Source organism: Barbus barbus, assembly GCF_936440315.1.
Source record: "Barbus barbus genome assembly, chromosome: 9".
Taxonomy (NCBI): Eukaryota; Metazoa; Chordata; class Actinopteri; order Cypriniformes; family Cyprinidae; genus Barbus; species Barbus barbus.
Genome location: NC_136737.1, coordinates 13,401,965 through 13,419,897, shown reverse-complemented (window position 1 = coordinate 13,419,897; position 17,933 = coordinate 13,401,965). Strand labels below are relative to the sequence as shown.

Here is a 17,933-nt window from a genome sequence, read left to right as displayed (position 1 = left end):
CATGGTTATATGCAAGTTATTTAATTTGTTATACAATTTATATTTAATTGTACGGTTTATTATAATGATTTATAATACAATTTTATATACATTTACATATTGTAATGAAAAGTTTGATATAATTATAAATGATTATTCATCTGAAACTTTTTCCTTGATCTCAGCTGTGGTGACAGCATAAAAATGTAACATAAATCTGCACTAAATACAACCAGTAAAATTAGAAAATATTCTGAAATGCTTTAACGTAACTCAAAATCAGTGGACACATTGTGATGAACTGCGACATTTACAAACAAACAATATTTAAATAATGCTGTGCAGGAGGTCAAATAAATGGTTTGTTTGAACTAGCTTATAATGATCGAGTGAATCAATTCAGTAAAATAAACTGATCTTATCAACTTTAAATTTGACAAACACCTTTTAGGAGAGCTCAGTTACAAAGCTGTGTACACAATACAAAAAAATGTATTTACATTCATTACATGTTTGAAATTCCTCAATCATATCAGCTTTCATGTTTCAGTAGAGATTGCATCATACAAATAGTTTGGCCTTTGAGGATTTGCTTGGTAAACTGTCCTCTGAAATGCCATAACACCATATTCTATTATCATATTTTCACACCTTTCACAAGTCTGAATATGTAATCTTGTGACGACTAACCTTCAGATGCATCTGAGCATCCATTCAGCGTATAAGGAGATAATAAACCTCTGAATAGCCGAGTCATTCGACTTTGTACCAGACAGCTGGGAAGGCGCAGAAATGTGGATGTTATAATGATCCCGATTGTTATTTTTTTCTGCGTCCAATTTGAGAGCAGAGAGTGTGTTTCTGTTGTATACGCAGTTGCGCTCTGTGATAGCAGGGAACATCTGTTTTGCGCTTGTTGTTCCTCTTGGCTGCTTCTCAATTGGATTTCCTCAAGCAGGTCCAAGAGCTGTCACCTCTGCCAGGCTCTGTTAGCTATCACCGCCGGACCCTATATTAAGAAGGGCTTTCAGGGCTAAGTTAATAACTCTCCCCGCCTCCCCTGACTGCCTCTGCTGCTCTTTGCCTCTTCTGTTGGCTGCCGGGTGGCCTGTGGGTATCCCTCTCGCTTTCTCATTTTCAGCTCCTCCCTGCCTCAAGAGGGCCTTATGTACTCTCATTCTACCCGTGTGTTTCTCTCTCCACTTCACTCACATTTTGGGTCACGTTAGTGAAATTTAGGCACTGTTTTGGAAGGCAGAAAGGTCCGTTGTCTGGTATCAGTAGTGTAATGATGTATGACGTGACTTTCAAACCAAGCAGCTGTGGTGAATCTGTGTGACCTTGTTGCGAAATGTGTGTGTAAAATCATTTGCAAAATTCTCCACTGACCCGTCGCAAAGCCCCCCCCCCCCACCCGCCCTGTTTACTGTTGCATCATGTTCCCACGCACTTAAAAATACATAGCAAAGAGGAAACTGACAAAGTGCCGACAGACAAGACAGAACAGGTTACTTTCGGTATGAAACAAAGTCTTCGCTTTCAAATGTTGTCGTTTTGTACGAAATTTAAACAGTAAATACTAATGCGCCACAGTTCAAGCGGCACATGAAACTCTGCGAAGGGTCAATTGCGTACGTTTCTGTTGAAATGATCGAAGTTTGTCTGAATCATTTTTCTGAATAATGGTCAGTGTTGGTTTTTGCTGCAGATATGAATGGTACCTCAAATCACTTTTATACTTTTATAAGCAGTCAGACTTGACGGACTCAAAAAATTATAGAAAAAAATTCCACACTGCAATGTGGAAAAAGTGGAATATAGAAATGGAATTAAATAATTTAAATGATTATGTTTAAAGGTTAGAGATATTTGAAAATGTTGGTATGTTTTTTTTTTTTGTAATTTAAGTAATTTTAATCACACCACCTTTTTACAATAAATCTGAAGTCATAACAATATTCATAACATAACTTTCTTCATGAATGTTATGAAAACATGAATTCTTAATGTTCTAAGAATGTTCAAAATGCCAAGTTTTTGAAATGTTTTAAAACAATGGGTCTCATTCACTAATAATTGCGTTTTTCGTATTTATACGCACATTTGAACTTCACACGAAAACTTTCCGCCTAACTCACAACACGTTCGTACGCATATGAGCTTGTTCTTAAACTCGTTCTTCTGTTAGTGAATTTGGAGTCTTCTAAATGAGCGCCCACGTGCACGAGGTTAGTGATTAGCATAATACACGCCCAAACCAGCTCCATATAAGGGCTTTCCGCAAAGCGGCACTCGTACAGAGAAAGACAATTATGGCATCGAAACAAAAGACAAAGAAAAAGAACTTTAACGATAATGAACGTAAGGTTTTGCTGTCGGAGGTGGAAGCCAGAAAAAATGTGCTATTTAAAAGCGACTGAACAGCCATTCGTCACTCTCAGCAAACATATCTGTGCGTTCTCTAAAGATGCGCTCTCTCCTCTCGCCGCAATGTCTTCAAGTACCAAGTGTGCCATGCCTCCAAACACAAGGTGAGACACAATAATCACCGTTTATATAAGGATAGATCAGGTGATTTGTCGTTTGAACCTCTAATTATATATATATATATATATATATATCTATTTATATAATTGTACCTCTAATTATACTTTATTATCAATTTTACTGTCTAGTTACTTTCCACCCATGCTGTAAATAACATATCTAATTATATGTAGGGTTCTTTATACATGCTTATAAGGCCCCGGGCGTACATGATCATTGCATACGTGTGGTATAAGTTGTTCTTTAATTTTTTTCGTACATTTAGAATAAATTTTAGTACGACAGTTTTTGATGAATCATGATTTATTTGTGAAAACGTCCGTACGCACATTTCACGCAAAATTTGTGCGTATGCATGTTTAGTGAATGAGACCCATTGTTATTGCAAATGTTAGACATAATTTTGCAACGTTTAAATGGTAAAAAGTAACATAATGTTTAAAAAGGAACGTTTAACTTTATTAGACGAACATCCAATTAAACTTTTTCCGAAAAATGCTACATGAATGATATATAAATAATGTTTTGAGAACATTATTGAAGACAAGATAAATGAACCCCTAGAAGAATTACTAGAAGAATGTTTGTGAGAACCTTGCCAGAATGAGAATGTTCCCTGTGAGCTGGGAAAGATGAGGTCACATTTATAGTTGTTCAGTGAATTTTCAAATGTAAAATCCAGCCATTTCTATAGGAATCTACCTAATCTGAAATTTTGCATCAGGATGAAGGATTTTTTATGCAGATTTCACAACATGTTCAGGTTGGTCATGCAGATTCATTGCGTTGACCAATATAAAACTACTTGGTTTGAAAGTGACATTTTTGTGAGGTGTGTGACATTGATACACTATCGACAATAGACATTTTTCTGCAAAATTTTGCCAATATCTTGCTAAACTGACTGTACCTTAATATGATTAAATTAGAACAACCTGGCAACCAGAGATGTGCCAGACAAAACAGGTTTATTCAGTGTCCTGATGCATTAACGTCTACTCTCTTGGTTCATATCCAGCAGGGTTTTTATAGTTATCTTAGAAAAAAAAAAAACCTTCTTCATTACTTGAAGTAAAAGTTAACTTTTAACTTTGCAACCAATTTATTTGCTATGCTCGGTAATTAAAAAAAAAAAAAAATTATTGTTTATTTATTGTAGAACAAAGCCAGCATACATGGCTTACAATAACTATGTACAAGCCATGGTTTGCATTAAAGGAAAGAAGGAAAAAAGAAAAGACAAAAAAAACAAAAAACATTCTAGGGGTGACAAGCCACATTTATACACACCTATCCTCAGTAATGTTAAAGAATGCTAGACATTGCGTAATTGTTTTTATATTGACTTGAATGGAAATAGACAAACCTAAAAGAACAACTTTTTTTGTTTTGGATTGATGTGAACACCAGGAAGCAGGAATAATGCTCAGAATGCTTGTGGATTAAACATCTCCGGCGACGTTTATCGCCATGGATTGATTTTATCGGGTTATAAGGTAGGATATGGATTTAATTTCGAACTGATACTGAATTTTACGGTTGAGAGCACCCATTATTTTCTCAGAAAAGCAACGAAATTGACTCAAGATACTTATGCACATGATAAAGCATGTCTTGACCAAAATCGAAGTTAGGGTCTTTTGCCTTTGCACGGCAGTATATATGCATGTATACTATATATATATATATATATATATATATATATATATATATATATATATATATATATATATATATATATATATATATATATATATATATATACACACACACACTATATTGCCAAAAGTATTGGGTCACCCGCTTCTAATGAACAAGTTTGACTACTTTAGTCCACCAGAGGAGTTCAGCTGGGATCAGGACTTGGCTTTCTGCAGACCAGTCAAGTTCTTCCACACTGACTCAATCAATCATGTCTTTTTGAACAGTGTCTTATACACAGAGGCATTGCCAGGTTAGAATAGAAAAGGGTCCAAACTGTTGCTATAAAATTAGCACACAATTCCCTAGAATATCATTATATGCTTAAACATTAAGATTTGTACTCATAGAAATGACTAAAGTAGTCAAACATGTTCATTAGAAGCGGGTGACCCAATACTTTTGGCAATATAGTGTGTGTGTGTGTGTGCATATATATATATATATATATATATATATATATATATATATATATATATGTATTTTTTTCTAAGCTAGTTGGTAAGGCAACATTTCTCAATTGCATGTTTGCATGCTTGATGTAAGCTAAAATTAAAACTGAAATAAAAAAGAATGTGAACTACTGTATATACAAATATTAATACTAATACTATACTATACTATAATTAAAATGGAAAAAAAAAAATATATAGAATATAAAAAATTAAATAATGAATATAAAAAAACTAATATAAATTCCAGAAACACAACAAATTTACAACTACTTCAGTTATACTAAAATGAAAATGGAAAATTCAAAAAGATTATAAAATTAATAAATACATTTTCATTTAAAGTAGTATCTAAATAAAAAAAGAAATAAAAGAATAAAAAATATATACAAATATAAAAAAAACTAATAAAAATTTCAGAAACTCAACAAAATTAATACTACTTTAATTATACTAAAATGATCATGGAAAATACAAAAATGAATATTAATAATAATAAAATAAAAAAATCTAATAAAAATAAAATGTTAGTAGTATCTCATTGATACAAAATTAACATTGGTATCTAGTCATGTTGCGTTATTTTTTTTTTTTTTATATATAACCTAGAACGCTTTACCGATTTACTGTGACTTACGGACATACACTGGCAAACAATATCATTTTATTTGACCTTTTCTCGCTTCACTTTTTTTTCTGATCCCACTTGCCCCGTCTTGCCTCGTTCCAGGATTTTCAGAGCTGACTGGCAGAGCGTTAGTTTTCTTTACTTCACCAGTGAGTCAGACCACCCTGTGCAGGCGTATGAAATAATTTTGGTAGTGTGTTGATAGATTGGATAAAATTATTTTGTCATTGACGTGTATAATAGTAAAGAGCAAGTGTTACAAATTCTATCCCGCTATTTAATATGTCAAAAAGTCTAGGGGTGAAATCAAATCCAGAACGAGTTCACATTGTTTTTATTTGGCAATGTACCTTTAATAGCCGTCTCCAGGGTGGAAATTACAAATCAGAAACAGATAGCTAATTACACATTACGCTTCATTTCCGAAACACCAGACGACAACTTTAGAAACCTCAATGTTAATCTGAACTCTCAAATCTAATCTAGACTTTTGGAGGGCTAACATGACGAAGTCTACATCGCTTTAGACCTTTCGTTCACGTTCTCCTGAAGCTCGGTGTTTCACAGCTGGGCCTAGTTTTGAATCCTCTCTGACATTCCCACCACGTCTCCGAATTTGATCCGGTTTGGAGGTTCTGCAGTACATCAGCGTCCAGACCCAAAGCTGACATTTGGCCCTTTTTTAAAAGACGGCTGGCACTTAAAGTAAACGTTGTGTATACAACTTAATTAAACAGTTTTTCTGGAGGGCGTCAGAGACATTAGCAGGTCTCTTAAAAGAGCGTGAAAAGCGTATTTTTCTCTCATGCTCTGATTTCTTTTCTTCCTGAGCTTTTCTGTCTCGTGTTTCTGTAATTATTGCCACATGCAGTAGGTTCTGCTTGACACAAACAGAGAAAGCCTGGCTCTCGTGACCCGACCCAGATTGATACATCAACTTTAGTTTGACAAGACCAGACGTTTCTTTGGGTTTGCTGTGCGTAATCCTAGCAAGATTAAAGTCAGAATGGGTGTCCAGAACATTTGATATTCCATTAGCTACAGAAGAGTTGCTCTTTATTTGTTGAAGCACCACATTAACGATGCATGTTTGCTGATCTTGGACTAAAATGTTATCATCTGCTGTCACAATTTTTTACTCTTAGTATCTAAAGTATCTGTAGTTTGCAGACCAGTTCTCTCTATTAACTATATTAACTGCGACTTTTGCCTCAGTAAACTCCTAATTTGCTGCTTATTTTATATATATATATATATATATATATATATATATATATATATATATATATATATATATATATATATATATATATTATAGTCATTAAAATAAAAATAAATAATTGTATCAATATTTATTAGAACATTGAAATAATTACTAATAATTATTTTATGATAAAGTAATTTGCTTTTCATATATAAATAATAGAAATGTTTGTAAACAGGGCCTAAAAATAACTTTTTGCCACACCTGCCAAGGGCTGGTGACCTGATCAAATTTACCGGCAAAATTTTTTTGTTTACCACCCATGACACTCTTTTTTTCAAAAACAGGCAGTTATTACTACTACAGTGACTAAACATATTTACAATGTTTTTAATTTGTCCTTTACTTTACTTACAAGAAAAAAAACAACAAACAGATTTATTGATTTATCTTTTTTTTTTTTGTTGTCCTAAAAATGTTGAGATTCTTTTCCTGTCCATGTTTTCGGCAAACGGAGCAGGCCATCGTGTTGTGCCTGTTTCACACATACTCAGTTTGGAGAACATATGTGGAGCATATTTTTTTTCCACACCCTTAGCAGGGCTATTCGATTAGCTTCATTTGGGGGCCAGATATCGAACTGAACATTTGAAGGGGGCCAAGGGGGTGGGGGCCATCCAGATTTTTTTTGGACCTATAAAACCTATAAAATTAGAAATTAAATTGAAATTTAAAATCTATAAAAGTTTAACATTAGTGCTGTCTGTCAATCGATTTAAAAAAGTAATCACACATTACTCTGTAATTAATAATGATTAATGATTTATAGTCATAATTTCACATTGAACCTCCAAATTAATGTAGAAACAACATAAAGATAGTATATTTTAAAGTCTGTCATTGATGTAAATCAAAGTAGCCTATTATTAATGAAGCATTAATACCAATACTGCTACTGGTGTCTCTATTAAGTAAAGTAAAGTCGTGACGTATTGTCAAGTATGGTGACCCATACTCGAAATTGGTGCTCTGCGTTTAACCCATCCAAGTGCACACACACAGCAGTGAGTAGTGAACAAATGCACACACACACACACACACACCGTGAACAATGCTGCGGCGCCCGGGGAGCAGTTGGGGGTTCGGTGCCTTGCTCAAGGGTCTCACCTCAGTCGTGGTATTGAGGGTGGAGAGAGCGCTGGACATTCACTCCCCCCATCTACAATCCCTGCCGGCCGGGGACTCGAACCCGCAACCTTTCGATTACGAGTCCAATTCTCTAACCATTAGGCCACGACTTCCCTAAGGGGAAGGGGGAAAGGGATGTGCTCTGCATTTAACCCATCCAGGTGAACATACACCCGGAGCAGTGGGCAGCCATTAATGCGGCGCCCGGGGAGCAGTTGGGGGTTTGGTGCCTTGCTCAAGGGTCTCAGCTCAGTCGTGGTATTGAGGGTGGAGAGAGTGTTGGTTGTTCACTCCCCCCACCTACAATCCCTGCTGGACCTGAGACTCGAACCCTCGACTTTCGGGTTACAAGTCCAACTCTCTATCCATTAGGCCACGACTGCCCCCCCTCTATCCATTAGGCCACGACTGCCCACTTAAATGCATTTCCCCTCAATTTCACCTAGTAATTATAGCCGTTCAACATTAAAGTATAATTGAAAGCCATTATTTTTAACATTTAATAGGCTCTGAAATATTAAGTGATTTTAAAACAATCTTCACATAAAGTATAATAAACTATACAGATGAATCTTTATTCAGCTACAAAAGTTAATTAACAACTAGAGCAGTCCAGTGATTTCGCTTTTCTTTTGTTATTTGAGTTACATCAATGACAGACTTCAGCAGGTTTCACTTTAAAATCAGCGCTGTTTTTTTAAAACATGATGCACGTGACGCGGATCTGACACACATCCTATTTTCTGCAAACTCTTCACAGTCATTTAAGACTTTATAGCCTAACTCAATTAAGACGACGTTTACGAGGTAACTCGCCAAAACCACATATTTTGACATAATTGTGTGTATTTTCGTCCATTGAAGCGCTACTGCTGTGCTTTCTGAAGCGGCTCAGTGTATGTGTTCAGCCGAACGAGCAACCTTTCAAACTACTGTATCGCCTACTTCATTGCACCGTTTCTGCGGCGTAACCCCAGGTATGTCGCCACATTCGCGGGTTATAAAGAATAAAGAAGAGAAAATTTAATCATCCGAAATGAAGCAGTAATATCTTCTCAGGCAAACATTAGAACCGTGTCTATAGGGACAAGCTGGCCATCACACTGCTCTGACCTTATCAGTCCGTTTGTACCTATGATTTGATTCGGTCTTGTCGCTTATGAACAGCTAATCACGATGAGCTCGTCTTCGGAAAGATTATTTTATTTGCTTACATCAGAAACTGCGAATCTCTTTAAAAAACTGGCTGTTGTTCTCACTACATTGCATTGTTATATTTCGTAAAATATTTACCCGCCAACTGGTGACTGACACTGCTACAACATTTCAACATCTAAAGTGTTGAAAATATCTTGAGCGCAAATCTCTTAACTCCATTGGACACTTCAACTGTCTGAGAAGTTTCGTAACTCCACCTCTTCTTCACTCCGCGGGAGCCTCGCGCCATTATGTCTCCTCAAGATTGAAAGTCGCAACAAATTCTCGTCGAGCAACACGTTCTGAGGTAAATGTCCTCAAAACACTGGTTATTCATGATTCAGTTATATTAATTATATAATAACAGTTTATATATTATATTTTATCTCGATCCGTTTTTATTTATGGGAGAAAACAGGGCTGTCTACTGGCGCCAAGTAAGCCTATCTTTGGATAACTCGGCCTGTTTTTTAGACAATAACGAGTGAAAATAGTTAGGTTAGATACATTTGAGTAGGCCTGTTTTGTTAAAAATCGATAGCTATAATGGTTCGGTGCAGATGGAAGCCCGTGAGCCACGAAGGTAAATTTGCGAGCAGATTAGGCTAATTTCCACCTATTAGACAGCCTAGTCAATTTATCGTTTTATTTTGGTATTGCATCACTCAGCTCTAACGTTTAAAATAGAGTTTAGGAAGATGTATGTAACCACAATCATTAGCTTTGATTAGCTCTTAAAGCCTTGTCTCTTGTCAAAAGGCTCAATGCGACCGCAGACTTTGATGAACACTGCTGGCAGCAGCGACGTCTGTGTACGTACCGTTCTTATCAATGACAGCGTAATCTTGTATCTCCCTGCTCCCAAGTTATAAATCTTGTATCTACGATTAAACATGATTTTGGGTAAACAACAGTATATGATAGCAATATAAGGTATAATACCAACTTTAACGATACAATGTTTAATAACTAAAAAAAAATGCAGTTTTTTTTATGTCCTGAAAAATAATGGTTTTGGAGATGCGAGGATTCCGCCCGACAGCGACGATACGTATTATCAACTTTAAAAAAAGAAAAATTCTTGATTAATAAATTCATTTTATTTTTATAATTCATTCACACACATATTTACTAATTGATACATATTAAATAATTGATTTAGCTATATACGCATTTATGTGAAGAATATAGTGTATATGTATATATATATTTTTTTTTTATGTAGACCTACATGAAACAAAAGAATTAGAAATTTTGTAAAATTTCTGATCTTTTTTTATGTCATTTTGTGATTTAAATAGTCCAGAGCTGTAATGGCTACACACACACACACACACACACATATAAGAGTCCTTTCACCCAAAGCAGATGTTGACAGTCATCTGGCTTGCTGGTGTAATTGTGCATTTGTGTGTCGCACCGAGCAAACTAGCCTTTGTTTAAGATTGGCCTGAGCGTAACCCCAACCTAGCCTTCAAATCCTCTGTAAAAGCACCACACACACACACCTGATACCCCTCATGTCATCATCAAAGTCCCCTGCTCTATTCACTAAATTGAGAAATTGGTTCCAACCCCGAACAGCAAAGGGCTGGTCCCGCTCAAACACCGCTCGAGTATTTTCCATGGATAAATTAGTCGGCTAGATAGATACTGTTTCCTTTCATTACTGCTTACTAAAATCAGATGCTGTGGATGATGTTCAGTGCTTTTTTCCTCCAAAACCATTGCTGTCACTCCATCCGGTCAGCTCCATTTGTTCACCCAGCAGCATATATATATTTATATTTAACAGCGCAGAGATGGAGAGCTGCCCTGTTCTCTTTGCCCATACACTGTGTCCCTTTAATCATAGTTTTCATTTCAGTACATTGAAATTTCCCTTACCAAGGACAACGTCATAAATAAAGACAAAAAAGGGTTTTGCGGAGGAAAATTTTGTACCTGCTCGCTCTCTAACTTTTTGTGCATTAGGGGACCGGCGAAGGGATAAAAAAGACGCGGTGGTCATCTGTGAAAATTTATAATCATTTATTACGCGGCAGGCGGCGATGCGAAGTAAGTAAAAGCATGAAGGCAGACATCCATAAAAAGGGACGTGAAGCCCCTAAATGAAAAGCAAAGTGAGTTTCTGTGTCTTGTCGTAGGTAATGAGGAGCAAGGGCCTTTCTTCTCAGAGGAGTACAGTGTGTTCAGTGCGGTGCACACATTTGAGAGGGATTTATCTGTGTTTTTGACACAGGATGGTGCAGGCATGAGTGACCTCAACAAAAATATTTCAGTGTCTTTTTTTGGTGGGGGGTGCATTTTAATATTGTGTTATTGATTCCATCTGTATCTACCTACCACCATTCTTTATTCAAAGTCAAGTTTGCAAAAAGAATTTTAAAAAGTGGAGGATATTTATTTATTTATTTATTTGTTTGTTTGTTTGCTATATATTATATAATACCAAATATTTATTTAAACAAATATTTAAATGTATAAAAATGTAAGTATTATTATTATTATTAGTAGTAGTAGTAGTAGTAGTAATAGTATTAAATATGTATTAGCATAAATATTTATTTAAAAGTCTAAAAATGTACATATATTATTATTATTATTATTATTAAATATGTATTAGCATGAATAAATATTTGTTTAAATAGATAAATAAATTTCCTTGACTACTGTCAGAAATAATAATAATGTTATTATTATTATTATTATTATTGTTAGTTGTTGTATTAAATATATATTCACATGAATATTAATAATAATAAATATTTGTTAAAAATAAAATAAAATACATGCCATCTCTGGAATTTTATTTTTATTTTCCATTTTGACTTCTATAGACTTGTATGCAAACAATATTTTCTGTATCTGGCTAACCCTTCATGCGTTAAGGAAGCGTTAGAACGAGCACGTCCTGATTGTTGGAATGAAATCACACTTGCGAATGCATCGTGATCTCTGGGGTGCCGCGTGTTTTTAGAGCACAACATTTGCTGGTTCCGAATGCATTCTGTTTTTAAACAACGGAATTGTTTCCTAATTAGTTTCGTTAGCAGATAATTTATGCTTTTTGTTTGATGTATAGCAGTACAATCGCTTTGCATACATTTTCACCATTTTAGAGCTGAGTTCAAAAGAAATGTGTTTTTTCCCCCGAAACCCAAAAAACACAATGCATTTAAATGTGCTCCATTTTTCCGTGTTTGTTTTTAGCTCGTCATTAATGAATTAACTTTTTAAACAATTCATCATTATTGTTTTGGTGCCATTTTATTTTTATCTCAATTATATTCTAATTGATCATTTTTCATAATATGCAAGTTTTTCCCACTTTGTTCAGAACACAATGAAAGCTTAAACACAAATAAGGCCCATGATCAAAAACATGATAATTAATTTGCAATACTAAATAGGAAATTGACAGTCTAATGCAAAACAATGGGATGCATGCCGCATTGTCTTTTACCCCCCACTATCACAGGGTACTGCTTCCTTAGAGGAGTCGTGGGTACTGTAGCGCAGCACTGAATTCAGTATGACTTTAAAGAAAAACGACTGTTTAAAACAGCATAAAAACATTTAAACAATGTTACAAATTTTTCACTGTTCACATTTCACAAAATATAACTGACCAGCTCCACATTTTTGTATGTATTTGTTTATTTACAACAACAGCCATACGTTTATATTAATTAAGTACTTATGTAAGCAATAATAATAATATACTTGTTATAATACAATATTAAATAACATTATTAATTATTTAAATAGGTATTTATTTAAAGGTGATATTTAATTATTTATTTTAACTTATTATTCAAATATTTATGTAAATCACTGCTCATTTATTCATTTTAAGATTTATACATATTTATTGTTTTTGATGATGATCAAATTATTGAAACAAATATTTGTCTGTTTATTCAAATAGACAAATATTAATTTAAATAATAATAATAATACATATTCATTAAAAATATATTGATATAAAACAATATTACAGATATTTAATAATAATAAATGAATATAATACAATATTATATAACAATTATTAATTATTTAAAGACAACATATAGTCTTAATATCCCAATTTTCATTTATCAAAAATAAATATGATTTTAATATGCCAATGTTTGCCATTTTGGTTTTCACAGACATATATACAAAAAATAATTTCTCTTTATTTTCTCTTACTTTATGATAGATGTCACTGCTACTTTGACAGTAGCTGATAGCGTAGTGTTGCCTCATGGGAGATCTCCGGATATTAAGTGTAAAGAGCAAAATGAGTATAGAAATATATACAGATATATAATAATATTTGCTCGCTTTGTTGATTTAACATGGCATTGCTAATAAGATTACCTTTAAATGAGTAATTCGACAAAAATGCCTTCATTAGTCATTCCAAAACTTTTCGTTCCTTTGACGGAATTTAATAACCTCGAGTGAAGAGTAAATGGCAATCTTTTTTATCTAATTTCTTACCATTTTACACTTCCGTATCATAAAACCCAACCTTTCTTTTGCGTCGTTTCACATTCTTTGAGAATTACAACTTTTAATTAACCCTCACCTTTTTCCCTCAACTCGTGGTCTTTTCTTTGGCTCCCCAGACCTGCAGACGCACAACTCTTCTCCTTAATAGCCACAACTGAAATGTGAAATGATGAAAAAAAAAATTTGTCACCACATGTGCTCTTATTCTGTACATCCAAGCGCAGCCCATTCAAGCTCCCTTTGGCTTTTCTTTTCCCTTTATTTCTTGTGCTTTAAGTCTATCTATGCCACCGATTGATCGTCTTTAGCCTCTTTCTTGCTTACTTTCGCAGGAAGAATAGGCTTCAGAAACCTTGGGCCAAAGTTTAGCTTAGTATTACGCCTATCAGCTTCAGAAATGCTTTTCATACAGTTCTTATTCATTTCAGAATCTCAGAAAAATTCCTAACAAGTGCTTTCTTTCTTTCTTTCTTTCTTTCTTTCTTTCTTTCTTTCTTTCTTTCTTTCTTTCTTTCTTTCTTTCTTTCTTTCTTTCGCAGGGCCTCTTCATCTTCCTGATATATGGAGTGTACAACACTGAGGTAAGTCTGCAGTGCATCTCAAGGCTGACTGAGTGAGTGAGAGAAATGACATGATGTTTCTGATGGGACCCCCGCCCCGCCAAAGGAGGGTGGATTGAAAGCGAGCCTTTTTTTCTCCACATGAGCATCCCACTGCCCTTCATGCTTGGGCTAACTTATATGCATCCAGGCCCACCATTAAACACTGACACCCGGAGTAAAGAGCCAGTCATCCCTCAAGCACATTGGCCAATATTTCACTGCCTCTTTAAGTTTTTAAACTCATGGTCTTCCATTTAACATTCTGACATTAGAGCTCAGCGGCGGTTCAGAGAAACGATATGTATGCGGGACGCTGCTGTGGAAGATCGGCTGGAAATTTACCTGCACAACGACTATTAACATTTAGATGCTCTTCCAAAGAGTGAGAAACTATGGGGTGAAAATGTACCATAATGCCATCTTGAAATTCAAATCCAAATGTGTACAAGGCACATATGGATGACTGTAACCATCGTTATCCAATCTAAGATCAGTTTTTCAGCTTATGTTTCTTATTTGTCTGTACTTGTGTAGGTTGATTTTCTCTCTCCATAAATAATTACATTAATAATTGATTAATAATAACAAAACACAAATTCTTGCTCTATTATTTATAAGAACAGCATCTGTCTATCTATCATTTTTCCACTATTATTATTATTCCTATTAATGCATATGTATATACACTATATTGCCAAAAGTATTGGGTCACCCGCTTCTAATGAACATGTTTGACTACTTTAGTAATTTCTAGGAGTGCAAATCTTAATGTTTAAGCATATAATGATATTCTAGGGAATTGTGTGCTAATTTTATAGCAACAGTTTGGACACGACCCTTTTCTATTCTAACATGACAGTGTCTCTGTGTATAAGACACGGTTCAAAAAGACATGATTGATTGAGTCAGTGTGGAAGAACTTGACTGGTCTGCAGAAAGCCAAGTCCTGATCCCAGCTGAACTCCTCTGGTTTGACTTTATATCCAGACCTTGAGCCAAAAACTCATGAACAAACACCAATGACTTGTACATAAGTGTACTGCCATTTTAGACACGTCCAAAACTGTTGCAACAGAAATAGAAATACAATTTTTAAATACATGAATTATGTTTCCATATTTGTTGCCAGTTTTGTTAGTGCCTTTTTCTGTTTTAAAGAAGGGGGTGTCCCAACACTTTTGTCCTTATAGTGTCTATACTTTTTAGCTCAAGGTCTGCATTTAAAGTCACACCAGAGGTGTTCAGCTGGGATCAGGACTTTGCTTTCTGCAGACCAGTCAAGTTCTTCCACACTGACTCAATCAATCATGTCTTTTTGAACCGTGCCTTATACACAGAGGCATTGTCAGGTTAGAATAGAAAAGGGTCCTGTCCAAACTGTTGCTATAAAATTAGAAGCACACAATTCCCTAGAATATCATTATATGCTTAAACATTAAGATTTGTACTCATGGAAATTACTAAAGTAGTCAAACATGTTCATTAGAAGCGGGTGACCCAATACTTTTGGCAATATAGTGTATGCACGTTAATAAGTATGCTAATAAATAGATAAGTACACATTTAAATAAACGTTTTAAATTATAATATCGTATTATATCAAATGATATTATTTTTGTTATTTATTATTATTACTACTAAATATTTAAATAAATATAGTAATTTGTGTATATATATATATATATATATATATATATATATATATATATATTTGTATATAGATAAATAGATAAGTATTTATTGTAATAATAATAATAATGAATTTACTGTCTTATTTAATAACAATATAATATAATATAATTACAATTACAATAATGTTAATAGCAATAACATTTACATAAAATGAATACATCTTAATTTAAATATTGTAGTAATAAAAGTTTAAATAAATATATAAATATTTATTGTACTTATTATTTCAATAATAATAATAGTAGTTTACATAAATATTTAAATATTTATTGGGCTAATCATTTCATTAATAATAATAAGTATTATTATAATAATAGCAATAAAAACAACAATAATAATAATAATAATAATGGTTTACATATAGAATTATAAATTTAGATAAATACTTATTGTACTAATTATTTCAATAATAATAATTATAATAATATGATTAACAATAATAACAATACTGCATGTTAAAATAAATAAATAATAATTGTTTAAATAAATATGCATTATAAATATTAGTTTTAATAATAATAATACATTTTGCAGTTTACAATTTTTTTGAATGCCATAATGGGTTCTATGTGAACAACTTGTTACTTGTTTTGTACTCTCAGCTCTCATCAGGTGGGCTGCACTGATTGTGGACTTGGAAAAACATAAAGGTGGTACATCAAGCTTGAATTGCTCTGATTGCAGAAAAATTCCTTTTAAGCATGATTAATTATTTATTTATTACTAAACAAATGACAAATTAATAAATTAAATATTAAATAAACTATTAAATAAACAATAATACAATTAATTTAATTAACATTATTTTAAGAATGATCATTCTGAAAGTTAGAGTAATGTCTCAAATATAACAGACCAAATTTGAGTGCATGGACAAGTGCAGTCAGCAGGCCATAGACCTCCTCTTCTTAATTTCCTCCTCTCCCTTCTTCATCTCCACCTCTGTGTATAGATGGAGCTCCCCTGCCTTTTCTCTACCTTTGCTTCTACCTTTTCAATGTCTACAAAAGAGGTGTAAAGAGACGGCCCTGAGACCGAGCCCGGTATTGACACAGCAGAGACTCACCGGTGACCCTCTCCGCATTGTAAAATAAATCATCGCTGCATTCTTGCTTAACAGGCTTTTTTAGTATGTCGGAATCTATTTTCCAACCCCCGGCTCTCCTTGACCCAGAGGTCTTCACAATTTGTGAGCAGCTTGTGTCTGCTTTACACTTTTTTTCAAAGGGGTTTTGTTAAATATCGAATGTAATAATCGTTGCTTTTTTTTTTTCATGAATCCACCTTGTTCCTTTTGTGTCGTCAAATGTGACAAGAAACAATAGCGGATTAAGTTTCACCACCTGACACCACAAATTCTTATTTAATAGAGTAATTGAGGAGAATGATCAGTGTTAGTATACAAATACAAAAAAAGTCACAGAATATTTCAATTCTACCCGGACTATAAAATCGGTTTCGCTCATCTGTACAGTTGATTATCTCAAAGAAAACATGCAAGTGAGAATATGTAAAACCAGCCTTTTGAGAGAGAGAGATCAGATTCACATAACATGCCATTTATTCCCAATGTGCACCAGCCATTAGTTAAGCCATGGGAATATTTAGTAGTCAAATACTTTAAATACCATATAAATCGGTTTGTTAGCTTTATCTAATGCGAAATTATGTATAGTTACTTGTTGAACATTAGAATACTTGTAATAATGAAATAGTATTAATGCCTGTATTGTGATCTCTTGATAAGAATAACAGATAATTGCAATTCACTTGATGATAATTTCCTTTTTATCTACAGTTGATCATTTCACCCCTAGAACATATTAAAACGGATCATTAAAAAAAATCGTTATATAATTTAGTCTGTTTTTACTTAATAATGGTCATTGTTTTTATGACCTTTCTTTTTCCTTTGGCAAATGTGTCCATTTGCATTGCTTTCATATGGAAATAGTATCTAATGTATTTTTATATTGAACATTAGGGCTACATCACTTTAAAACCTTGAGAGGAAAACAGCTAAACTGCTTTTAAGAGCAGCAACTTCAAACCAGATCCTTTCGATGCTGGAAATGCTCTTTTTTGAATAGCTTTCTGTGATTTTTACCTGGAATAAATTGATTTGATTTTCCAGTTCCATTCATTAAAGGTACAGCAAACTCAAAATGTGGGAGAGGGAGAAGAGAGCGTATTACCGTTGACTCCGAGCTGTCAGAGCATTTCTATTCTCTTCATTAACTCTG

The 17,933-nt window shown here is 33.8% G+C and overlaps 1 protein-coding gene across 1 annotated transcript in view; it reads left to right on the top strand.

Annotated features, from left to right (window-relative positions):
* LOC306875478 (adhesion G protein-coupled receptor D2) overlaps positions 1 to 17,933 on the top strand; it is a 91,866-nt gene that overhangs the window by 26,471 nt on the left and 47,462 nt on the right. Inside the window, exon 21 of the mRNA XM_079426089.1 lies at positions 13,936 to 13,977. Coding sequence (XP_079282215.1) covers positions 13,936 to 13,977 — 42 coding nt within the window. The remainder of the gene's footprint in view (positions 1 to 13,935; positions 13,978 to 17,933) is intronic.